Source organism: Sapajus apella, unplaced genomic scaffold (assembly GCF_009761245.1).
Source record: "Sapajus apella isolate SASKATOON/1434 unplaced genomic scaffold, GSC_monkey_1.0 scaffold49, whole genome shotgun sequence".
NCBI lineage: Eukaryota > Metazoa > Chordata > Mammalia > Primates > Cebidae > Sapajus > Sapajus apella.
In genome coordinates, this window is record NW_022436989.1 from 10,063,887 (window position 1) to 10,076,756 (window position 12,870).

Genomic DNA, 12,870 nt, shown 5'->3' on the forward strand with positions numbered 1-12,870 from the left:
TATGGCTGCATAACATTCCATGGTATATATGTGCCACATTTTCTTTATCCAGTCTATCATTGATGGACATTTGCGCTGGTTCCAAGTCTTTGCTATTGTAAATAGTGCTGCAGTAAACATACATGTGCATGTGTCTTTACAGTAGAATGATTTATAATCCTTTGGGTGTATACCCAGTAATGGGGTTGCTGGGTCAAATTGTACTGCTGGTTCTAGATCTTAAGGTTAATATTCTATTTGACCAAAAGGTGACACCATAATTGAGTCAGAGAATGGAGAAGTAGCACATTTGAGGCGGATGCTAATGTATTTTAGACCCAGTGAGTGTGACATGATGGCAAGAAATACAACTGTCTTAGCAAAAGGCAAAGGCATGATGTTTTGTCTGTGTGTTTTGATTCTGTTTCTTTTTCCCTGCCTTATACATTCACTCAAACTCTTACTGAATGTTGACGTACAAGTCACTGTTTTAGGTGCTGAAGAAAGAAAACTGAACAAAACTAGTACAGAATCTCAAAGTCTGAATCAAAGAGACAAATAGCCTTAACACTGTAGGAAAATGATATGACTTGCAAGGAGAAGGGTATGGTTTGGTCAGAGACGTTCCAAAAAAGAGGTATAGGTGAGCTGAGACCTGTTTATGAGACACAGACATGATGAGATTTGTATTAAAGTTCAGAGTGGGAAAGAGAATAGTTTCTCAGCAGAACTGCAAGGTGGCTGAAGTGGTATCCTGGAGCACCAAGCCAGACTGGAATGTACCAGGCTGTTTCTCTATTAACAAGTACGTCTGCTCTACATCTAAGAGAGGGCTGACGGACCTGTCAAATCTTTTTACATTATTCCCATAGGTCAGTTCCTTTCTCCAAATGCTAATAATTACAATAATAATAACAATGACTAACATTTGTTATGATATAAAGTTATCAGCTCACTTCTAAGCACTCGGTATACATCAACCCATTAAATAATCTGAACAACTCTATGAGGCTGGTCCCATTATGATACAGATGAGAAAACTGTAATGAAGACCCATAAATAACTTCACCAATGTCATAGGGCAGAGAAGGTGGGATGCTGGAATTCAAATCAAGGCAAGCCTTATGCCAAAGAATGATTCAAATCATGGTCTGATTAAAATCCAGGCCAAAGAATAAATTCCTAATGACTCTCTCTTGCCTCACATATGTGAGCAGAGATTCCTCAGTAAGAGTCATTTAATAATTACATGACAGACCACAGTTCTCTGAAAATATCCAACAAAATTAGTCAAGTTTTATACAGAAGAATCAGTAAATCTTTTCCACCCGTCTCCTGGACTATTGTACTCCTGTTAAGGTAAATTCTAAATACCTGTCACTTATTAGGAAAAAAAAATGACTTTGATCTATTATAAAAAAAAATAAAAGAATTCTGACCTTGGCAGATTATATAAGGGGGCCATCCGGAAGCAAGCCACCACAGCCCTTTTCCTCTGCTTAGAGAGTAGCTTATGCCATACGGCCTTTTTAGATCTCTGAGGATGTTCCACCTGAGGTAGAATGACACAAATAAATATTTATACCCCAACCTACCTTCAAAAATATAGTATTAAGCAGCTGCCCCTCTTAAGTAACCTCTATTTGGAATTTCAATTCCAAAAGTACCTTAAGATTATCATGGAGAAGTCCATATCCTAAAACTTACCCAAAGATAAATTTTAGACAATTGCAAATGCTATGTAATTCCCTTAGTAAGAATATCACATTTTCCCAATACTATGTGCTTTAAAGCTATGCAATCTCTAAAATCAAAGAAAAAGAAAATCATTCCATATAAAATCATTCTATCTCCTTCTTGAAATTTTATTTGGTTCTTTATGATTCTAATACATATTTTCTGCCTACATAAAATATTACCTCCTTCTTATTTATGTATCAATTGTAATTTTGTTATAAGAGCTAGAGCAATAAACATAAATAGAGACAGTTAATGAAAATTCTACTATTCTTTAACATAACAAGATAAAGAGAAGACAAGGCTTTGTGAACACAGTATTAGGAGTGAGTAAATTTTGTAAAAATGTTTAAATATGTAAATATTTTGTTAGATAGGAACAAATATAAAAGTTGCAATAAATGATGCAAGCAAGTTATTTATTTCACTAATAGTGTTTGAGCTCCAAGAGAAGAAAGAGATTAATTGTATTAGAAAGAAAAAAAAAATCCCAACATCTAAATCTAAATTAATTAGTAATCTCTAGGCCACTGAGCACTGTACTTCCCAGACAGTAATGTTTCCGGCCCACACGCTTAGACTTCTGAAAGAAATAAAAACGTAATGTTAGCTAAAAAAAAGTAAAACTACATTTATTATCCTTTTCAGTAAAGAGTCAAAAAATGATTGTAATAATGTCTAAAGTAAACATTTAAAATGTCTGGGCTACAGTGGTTTAGAAATTCTAACAAAGCAACTTGTTTAATGGAAAAGGACTTATTTCTGTGCTACTCTTCCCTCGCTAGGATCAATAAACACGTTTTGACAATTATCCACTTCAGTTATCTTCCTGGCGCTGGTGTCAAGTGAAATAAACCATTGTTATGCCTTAACGTTGCAGTAAAGGCAATCAAGGGCAACAGTTTTCAATGAGACCCAGTATATTTCAATTCAAATTTCCATTTTGAGATCCCAGTCTGTAAATTACACAGCTTTTTACAGGAATACAGCATTATGATCAGCATGAGTGACAGTCAACAAACATATATTAAGTTCCTAAGGCATTTAAGATACAGTAAAAACACAACAGAAAGGAGTCCTGCCACCAGGAAGCTTTTCATTTGGCAGGTGTTTTATTACCTGCCTATTCAAGTATTTCAGGAAATACCTGAAATAATGTGCTTTCCTCTAAATCAATTATAATTAAATAGTTATCTGTAAGATATGTGACCTAAAGATGTATACCAAGATGTACCTTGTTAACTCTGCCTGAATGTCTTGATGTGCTGATGTGTTAGTGAGGGTAGAATTTGATTATTAGAAAATTCAGAGGAGACAACCAGCTCTCATAAGAAAAATTACCAGATATACAACACAAAATATACATGAGACTTGAGATAAATTAAATCAACAAATGTTTCCTGTCCACCTATTGTTTTAACACTGACTTCTGCAAGTTAAAATATTCTTCATAAACTTCTCTGTGCCTATGTTAACATTATCATAGGGGTATTAAAGGCATAAATTTGACACATGGATATCTCCAACTGCTTTTTATTTTTGACAATTGACAATTTCTTTTTACTCAAAAACCCTCCTCTCATGATAAACCAACCTTGCCATATTTTTAACAGTTTGATGAAATCTGATCCTCCCACCTTTTTCTAGAAAATTCCTACTGTAGATTCATACAGGGATTACCTACTTCACATCTACATTATGTTTGGGTTGCTTCATATTCTCTCTATTATTATTATTATTTGAGATGGAGTCTTGCTCTTGACTGGAGTGCACTCCAGACTGGAGTACGATGGCACAACTTGGCTTACTGCAACCTCCACCTCCCGGCTTCAAGCGATTCTCCTGCCTCAGCCTCCCTAGCAACTGGGACTATAGGTGTATGCCACCACACCCGGCTAATTTTTTTTATTTTTAGTAGAGACTGGTTTCACCATGTTGGCCAGGCTGGTCTCAAACTCCTGACCTCAGGTGATTTGCCCACCTTGGTCTCCCAAAGTGCTGGGATTACAGCCGTGAGCCACCGTGCCTGGCCACTTCCATACCTTCTTCAGCTCATTTTATAGCCTAGCACCTCTGTATCATCCCATATTTATCTGTTAAAAGTGTCTGTTTCCTCTCTTAGAGCATGAGATACTTGAGCCCAGCGACAGCAGTCAATTATCCGGACCTGCTGAGGATAAGCCTGCCCTAGGACAAGACATCCCATAAACATCCAAGACATAAATAGATGCTTAGAAAAGTGAATCTCATTTAGAAATGCCATCATTCATCATGATTGGATACACTTATAAATATATGGGAATATAATATAATCAGATTTCAGTAAGCTTCATTTAATGTATCTACAATTTATTCAAGCAAATCTAGATATATGTGTTAACACTAGGAAGAATTAAAAACTGATGGTAGAGTAATGCTGGCAGACATGGTCCTCTTAGCCATTTAATTAACCTTTAATAATCTTAAATATGTATGCAATTCTGGAAACACAACTCTATGGCTTTATATAAATCACTTAAAATTTCATTACAAGTCTTGTCATCTGCTGATTGATGATAATTTGTATTTATTTAATATTTCATGAAAACATTATGTAAGTTATTCAGGAGAAAGTACTAAGTTCCAAGGCATTACATAATGTAAATATATGTTAATGCCATATGGTCTAAGGGTATCCTCGTGACTTTAATCTCATCAAGTGCACTGATAAATTGCATGGCAATGGACAAATTATTAACGTTGGGGGGGGCATTTGAGTAAGCAAGAAGGAAATTAAAAGGATACTACATTAGATGATATCCTTGCATTATTAAACTGTCCAGGCGGGGATGAGTGTTCAGATAATATAAAATAGGAATAAAAGCAAAATGTTTATTATTGCTATGATAATATGTTCAAATATGGCTAAAGGCAATACAATACACACACACACACACACACACACACACACACACACACACACACATTTAGGTGGCAAAGTTCCTGAGATGGCATAGGGCATCTTATTATTATTTTATAATTAGTATAAAATAACCAAATCATCAACAGCATGATCTGAAGAGCCCTGTGAAAGATCAGATGGTCAGGTTACAATGAGCTTCTTTATATGTTATTATTTTGCTGAATGGACTTGATGAGAATGTATAATATATCTCTCTGTTGCAGATATTTTTCCTCAGCCAGATGATCCCTTCTATAAAAATATGATCGTGTGATTGATAATGTTTCAAATATTATTGTTGTGTACATTCTTGTGCAAAGGTAATGAATAAGAAAATGAAAATGAGCTTTGTAGTATAAAGTAGGACACAGCTGAAAAATTATATAATACCACTTTTCTTATATATCAATGATAGATATCTATCAGTGCATTGATTTTAATATCTATCAATGCATTATTCTTCTCTAAATGTAATTTGTTCCTGATTTCAGAGAAAATTAGCTCAAAAATATACCTAATAAAAGGCAAGGTCAAACAAAGTGACAAAAAATATTTCAAATGTTAAACTAAACATTACCTTTGAGTAAAAGAGTATCTCAAACATGTTTTTATGAGCAATAATAAAAAATGAAATATGCATAAAATATTTGAAATCAGGTATAACTCCTGATTTTTTTGGTTAGAATTATTTAAATACATAACCCTAATGCTTTTAGAAATACTTGAAAAAGAAAACAAAACAAAGACCAGGATCTCCCAAAATATATAATCTATATTTTTCTACAAGAATTATAAGCTTAGAAATTGTCTTTATTAAATACTAAGCACACCTAACTCTTAAATCTTTAGAATGAATATGCTGAACATAATTTTTTTAGGTCACAGTTAACAAATTAACACACATTCACTTTTTAAGATATTTGTATGCGGCGAAGGCAAATACTGAATTGATACAAAGCCTGACCTGTTCAAGATGAAAAAGTACATTTGCTATATCCAATACTCTTTCTACTGTCTTCTCTGGATCCGAGGTATCATCAGTTCTGTTTGGCAAGTCTTTGTAAAGAGCCATTTGCCATCTAATAGCAGGATCCTCCAACTGCAGAAAAAAGGAAAAGGCAAATCCAATAAGAGGTTACAATCGAAAGATGGGAAGAGTCCATCCACCATTATTTATTGGGCTTTACAATGCTTACTAGTTAAAACGCTGCACGTAGCTGCAGTTATGTAGGATGAATAAGTCTGGAGATCTAATGTACTGCATGGGGATTCCAGTTAATAACACTGCAATTCATACTGGAAATTTGCTGAGAGTGAGTAGATTTCAGGAGCTCTTAGCACACACACAAAAAGTAATTATACGAGGAGACGGATATGCTAATTTGTTTGACTATACTAACCATTTCACTATCTATATGTATATTGAAACATCCTGTTGGATACCTTAACTGTATACAATTATTAAACATTAAAGCTACTAAGAGAGAAAGACAAAGTCCTTGTCATCATGAAACGTATCATCTACTAGAGAAGACAGACACTAAACATTTATAATTGAGATAAGGGCTGCTAAAATGAAATACAAAGTACCATGAGATGCATCCTACTTTTTGGTGGCTGGGAAGATTTCCCTAAACACTTGATGTTGTAACTAGGGCTTAAGGATGAGTTAGAAACTGGAAAACAAAATAGGTAAGGCCACCTTTGCTCTTTCTCTTCCCCATTCACTTTCTAACTGTAGAAATATTTCTATGTTTATCTTTACGGGCAAGGATATAGGATAGCATTTACCTATAAATATTTGTACTCTACAACAGAGCTTAATTTCACTGAGACAAAGATATTAAATTACATAAATCAATAGAAGTTGTTAAAATCATACTCATCATAAAGGAGTCTACACATCTTACTTTTCAGTATCATCAAATTTCCTCCGTGAAATTTGATGATCGCCAGATGTGATCCACCTGCCTCGGCCTACCAAAGTGCCGGGATTACAGGCATGACAAAGGCAGACAGGCACAGTGGCTCACGCCTGTAATCTCAGCACTTTGGGAGGCCAAGGTGGGTGGATCACTTGAAGTCGGGAGTATGAGAGCAGCCTGGCCAAAACGGTGAAACCTCGTCTCTACTAAAAATACAAAAAATTAGTTGGCGTGGTGGCGCATGCCTGTAATCCTAGCTACTTGGGAGGCTGAGACAGGAGAATCACTTGAACCCGGGAGGTGGAGGTTGCAGTGAGCCGAGATCACGCCACTGCACTCCAGCCTAGCGACAGACTGAGACTCAGTCTGAAACAAACAGACAAATGAACAAACAAAAAATGGACAAAGCAATCCCCTTGTCTTTCTCTTCTACTTTAGAATCTCCATTGGGAATGGGAGACTGAATGTTACGAAGCAGAAATAAACAGATAACATCTGAAACTTCACAGCTCCCAGGCTGACAGTGCACAGCTCAACAAGTCAAAAATAACTTTCCTCTACAGGCAGACAGAGCTAGATAGAGCTTTGTATATAAATGACTTGTAAAGGCCACTTATCTTTTGACAACATAAAATGTTTTCATCCATATACTTTTTAAGTCTGAGGACTATGTTTGCTACTTACAGGTTTTAATCTGTACTCTTAGTTCTATTTAATACATAACATATTTAATGAAGTAGAATCTTTATTCTAACATAAAATTATTCCTCCTGCCTCAGGATGACTAGCCCTGCAATTTCAAGACAATGTCTTCAAGAAGTTAGGAATACAAAAAATCATTTTTTGAAACTGTGTGTCTCCTTCATATCCCTGCCTAACCCCTAGTGTAAGAAAGTTTAGAATACAATGACAAGATGAATATATATTTATTACCTCTTTATTTTCAGGTCTTACTCATTTGGAGGTAAAATATTGACTATCAGTGTTGCATTTTTTGCCCTCTTCCTTCTTCCTCTCTCCCTAATATATCATCTAAGCTGTCCAAAGTATTCTTACAAGTGACCTTTAGAACATAATGGACAAGCCTCTTTCTGCTTATAATCATAACCAGCTTTTTAACCATTTCTTAAGATTGGCACAGACTCCTTCTTAAGAGGTACTGAGCAATCCCTGCCTGTAACTCAGTAATTGTTGAACTAGATAGTTGTGCTCCAAGTGTGGTCCAGGGTCCTCTTGGGATCTCCAGCATCCTTTCATGGGGTACCTGACCTTCTCAAATATCCATGTACGTAAAAACATTTAGTGTCTCTCTCTAAAGGGGAAAAATGTTTGTAGTATAAACTCTTTTTCTGAAGTTCCAATAGAGGCTTTATAAACTGTTTTTAAAACGTTCAAATTATTTTTGCTAGTGAAAAGAGATCATACTCTAATAGTAATTAATCTCTTACTCTAAAGGAATTGTTAGTAAACAATTGAGTACACATCAAATTTCACATGAAATTTGCTCTAAATAAATATTTGCACATTGTGAATATGGTAAAGACATGTTACACCTTTATACCAAAGCACAAATTTAAAAAGAATATGGTTTAGATCTTTGGAAAGAGACATTTTAATGCCAAGAAGGGCATATATTATGTTGTTGTTGCTACTTTTTGACATTTGCAATTTAAAAAAATCCTCAGAAGGGACATCAGATTTCATAATTTAAAATTTTCATAATTAAATTAATTTTTAAAATAAATTTTCATAATAAAGAAAAATCCTCAGAAGGGACACCAGAATAGAATCCAACAGGCTGAGTCAGACTACTAACTTGACTTTTTAAACTGCATCACAGAATATATAACTTATTCACTGGTTTAAAAAAATTTCCAAATAATGGTAAATGGTCACTGAATTGCCAAAACTACTTCTAACGATCCTTCACCCACCATTAAAAGGTAGGTGTTATATGGATTTCCATCCATGTTTTTATTCTAAGTGTATACTCTTCTCCTTAGGTAAACTCATTCATTCCTATTGCTGCAAACCTCAAGGTAGCCTATTGATACACTTTGGAGCTGCGTCCCCGTCCAAATCATATGTTGAAATGTACTCCCCAGTGTTGGAGATGGCGCCTGGTGGGAGCTGAGTGGATCATGGGACACATTGTTCGTGAGTGGTGTAGCACCATCCCCTTGGTGCTGTCCTCGAGATTCTCCTGAGGTCTGGTTGTTTAAGTGTGGGGCGCCTCCCTCCTCACTGCTCTTGTTCCTGCTCCCGCCCTGTGAGATGTCTGCTGCTCTTGTTCCTGCTCCCGCCCTGTGAGATGTCTGCCTCCCCTTCACCATCTGTCATGGTTGTAAGCTTCCTGGAGCCTCCCCAAAAGCAGATGCCTGTGTTACGCTTCTTGTTCATCCTGTAGAACCATGAATCAATTAAACCTCTTTTCTTCATAAATTACCCAGTCTCAGGTATTTCTACATAACAATGCAAGAAAGGCCCAATTCATCTATAGACTAATGACTCTTAAATATATTCACACAAACACACACACCCACATACACATGTATACTTATATTTGTAAATATATACATATATTTATATAATATACACATATATATTTATATATGTATATATAATATACATTAAATATATATTTAATATATAAATATAATACATTCATACATATTCATATATTAAATATATATTTAATATATATTATATATTTAATGTATATTATATACTTAATATTATATATTATATACCTTTAATAAAATATACATATATATTTAATTACTGATCACTCAATGTAATTTTTTTGTTTTTTGAGACAGGGCTTCCCCTTGCCACCTACACTGGAGTGCAGTGGCATAATCTTGGCTGACTGCAACCTCTGCCTCCCAGGCTCAAGCCATCCTCCCACCTCAGCCTTCCAAGTAGCTGGGACTACAGGTGTGCGCCACCATCCAGCTAATTTTTGTATTTTTCGTAGAGATGGGGTTTTGCCACGTTGCCCAGGCTGATCTCAAACTCCTGGGCTCAAGTGATCTGCCTGCCTTGGCCTCCCAAAGTGTTGGGATTACGGGCATGAGCCAACATTTCTTATAGACACCTGTATTCATGTCCAAAAGACCCAAAAACTCATCTATAAAAAGAATACATCCAATCTGTATTTCAACTGGTGATTTTTTTTTCCCAAAATTGGACAATCTCTGGTAATTTTCTTTAAAAATATACCATTTATTATCTTAGAATTTTTAATACAAAAGGCTTTGCAAATAGGATGACTAATTAAAATACGTCAATTGCCTTAATGTTTAAAGTAACATTACCTGCAGTACTGTTGTAAAGAGAGATTAACTAATGTATAGACAGTAAACGTGCCTGAAGAATAAAATTTGGCTTACCTTGCCTTGTAAATGAATATTGCTGCGGATTATATCTCGTACTTCATCCTCAGTGTCTTTCTGTCAAGAAACATATGTTACCTAAAAGGAGTCTTATATTGCATCAACTGTCACAAGTCAATAGAAACAATCCAAACCTCTTTTGAAATAGTGTACATCTGAGAACATCTTTATAAACCACGTGCCACAAATTTGGGGCATTCTCATTTAAACAATTTCTTGATACGGCTGTAGCCTGAAGCAAGGCAATCACCTGCTTTACCTCCACAATAAGGACATTGAAATTCAATGAAATCAAGTTATCAATTCATAACAAGAAGGCGGCATAGCATGTTTTCTTGGGCTGAAATAGAAGTGGATCTCCAGTATTCTCCCAAATCTCCACAAAGTCATTTTAGCTCTTAGTAACATCCTCTACAATCTAGCAAGAGCAAGGGAAATCCAGCTAAGATTCCAAGTCTTGACAACTGCCGAGAGAGCTACGTAATGCAGCCCACTTCCACGGCTTCCCCTCAACTCACTCATTTTAGAATGCCAGACTTTGCACGTACAGCAAGGAGCTTCAGCGAGTCAACGCGAAATGGAGAATATGTCCTCCAATTTACATAAATAGAAATTCCAATGTGCAAGATATTGCATCCTCATTTGCATAGCTAGGAAGAAGAGAAACTTACAGGACATTGTAAAATCTTGCGAACTTAAACCTTGCAGAGGAAAAGAGCGGCTGATTTAAAAGTCAACACCTTATCTACCCGCAGGTGGTACATTATGCTTCTCACATTGAAAAATCACCCTGCATAAATTTGAATATACTTCTCATCCCAAACTTTATATAGAAGTTTATATAAAATCCATTTATTTTTTCACTACCAGAGATTGATTTGTGTTTTTTTGTTTGGTTCTTGAATGTGCCCCAGAGGTGACTAACATAACTAAGGAATAAAAACAGCCTCAAAAAAACAATCTTTATGTTTGAGTCTTGAGGCCTGTGCAGAAAACCTGCTTAACAAAACATGTAATGAAAATGAAATATTGACATAGGGTAGTGAGACAAAGGACCCAAACATCGAGAGTCTGGAGGTCAGATAATCATTACCTCTGGGATGAAAAGGAGACTTACCAGGCTAAATCGATTTTTGGCCAGAGCAATGAGCTCCTGGTCCCCAGGGGCACAGATGTTCAACCCGATGGGCAGTAACCGCTTCAGAGCTGCTACAATCAGAGAGGTCTGCATGGAATACCGATCTCCTTTGCGCTTCATTTTCTTCCTTTCCTGATCAGAAACAGCTGCCTATGGAACAAAGAAAAGTGCTGGGATCCGAATCTGCTTTTTTCACGTGTAGAATCATGATGGCTCTTCTCTAATTTGACTGTCACTTCATCTTCCTCATTTGCTGCTGCTCCCTAATTTTGAAAATCGTACTGTTTTGAGAATAATTGTTCTCTTCCTTTCTTAGCATCTTTGGCTAATTTTAAGTCCTACCCTCAGATTCCTAGGTCATTATAATTCACTGCTATGTATTCCCATGTAATTTTTAGAAGAAAAATGAAAATCGTAATTTGAGGGAAGCAGATAAATATATGAAAAATTCTATAGTAATTTCAGATATTGTGTGCTTTCCTAATTATCAATGCTTAAAAAAGAAATGTAAGAATAAAGGGCTTATTTCTGTTTTGATAAATGCTTGCTTTGAAATATATATACATATACATGATGTTTGTGTGTAATAGTATACCTAGAACAATTATAAAATGCATTTTCCTTTTATACAGTCTGCCAACTTGTCTCCCTAGAGCCTCAGTCCCTCTCTAGTAGAAACAGAAGTAATATACTTTTCTGTTTATAATCGGTGCTTCATAAATATTCATGACTATCTGGATAACCAGTCTGCAACTGAATACTGCCTTTTTATTCAAGGGCTCTCTTGTGATGTTTTTGAGCCTATACTAGTAACACAGGGTCACCTTAAATGACAGAGTCTAATTTTCACTGGGTAATGAGTATTCTTTCTATCAAGAGGGCATGTTCTAATGTCAAAATTAAAATAATTGTCCCAAATCCACTTATCTGTGCATGTTGAATATTTTGTAGCAGTAATTCAAACTTGGATCATAGTTTCATGATAATGACATATTGTAATAGTCTTAGGCTATTGAGAAAAAAATAGAATTTAATATACAAATGATCTATTTTACTTAACAGAAGGTAAAATATATCATAGCATGAGGTTGAGAGACATTTTTAGGACAGCAAAAAGTAGTGAAACAAATGAGTCACCATATAGCAATGGTAGCTTATATATTACATTATATGACATATAATTATGTAAGAATTATACTATATATTGATGTGTTACATTAAACCTATAATTTTCTGAACCATAGCAGTAAGAATCATACTTCTGTTCCAAAAAGATGTGCTTATTGCATGAATCCCATTTTTTATATGTACCAACTTGTAAGAGATTATTCTCAGTAAGTTTATTAGGAAAAGCATGATGAATAATTATTTGTAATATTAAATTGATTAATTCATTAACAAAATGGATCAGTCATTTAAAACGAGCTCTTTGTTCAAAGGAAAACATAACTGAAATGATAAAAATAATTACCAAAATGAAGAGCCACTATCCCAAAAATTAAGCAAATTGATACAAATTACACAAATGTACTTCTATCCAATACTGGTAACTTAGTTTCAGCAAAGCAACATCCCCAAGATAGTCTAAATGTTATTGGTGTTCAAGTTTTCATAGTCTAAATTTATTTGTGTTAGAGTTTTCATTGATTTTAACCTGTAAAGTTATTTTGGTTTTATGGTTATATAGGCAGAAAGAGCTTATCTCTGGTTTAATATTCATAAATATTTGTGACCTTATAATAAAAACAATCAAAT

The 12,870-nt window shown here is 35.1% G+C and overlaps 1 protein-coding gene across 12 annotated transcripts in view; it reads right to left on the bottom strand.

The window, feature by feature from the left end:
• The window catches only part of RYR2 (ryanodine receptor 2), a 784,407-nt gene that overhangs the window by 110,345 nt on the left and 661,192 nt on the right, over nt 1-12,870 (bottom strand). For 7 of the 12 annotated variants that reach the window (XM_032242430.1, XM_032242419.1, XM_032242421.1 and 4 more), the window contains 5 exons: nt 11,095-11,265; nt 9,975-10,034; nt 5,622-5,756; nt 2,264-2,299; nt 1,419-1,531 (listed from right to left, as the gene is read on the bottom strand). In XM_032242430.1, the coding sequence (XP_032098321.1) occupies nt 1,419-1,531; nt 2,264-2,299; nt 5,622-5,756; nt 9,975-10,034; nt 11,095-11,265 (515 nt within the window). The remainder of the gene's footprint in view (nt 1-1,418; nt 1,532-2,263; nt 2,300-5,621; nt 5,757-9,974; nt 10,035-11,094; nt 11,266-12,870) is intronic. The other 5 variants (XM_032242431.1, XM_032242428.1, XM_032242427.1 and 2 more) reach the window with 1 other exon arrangement.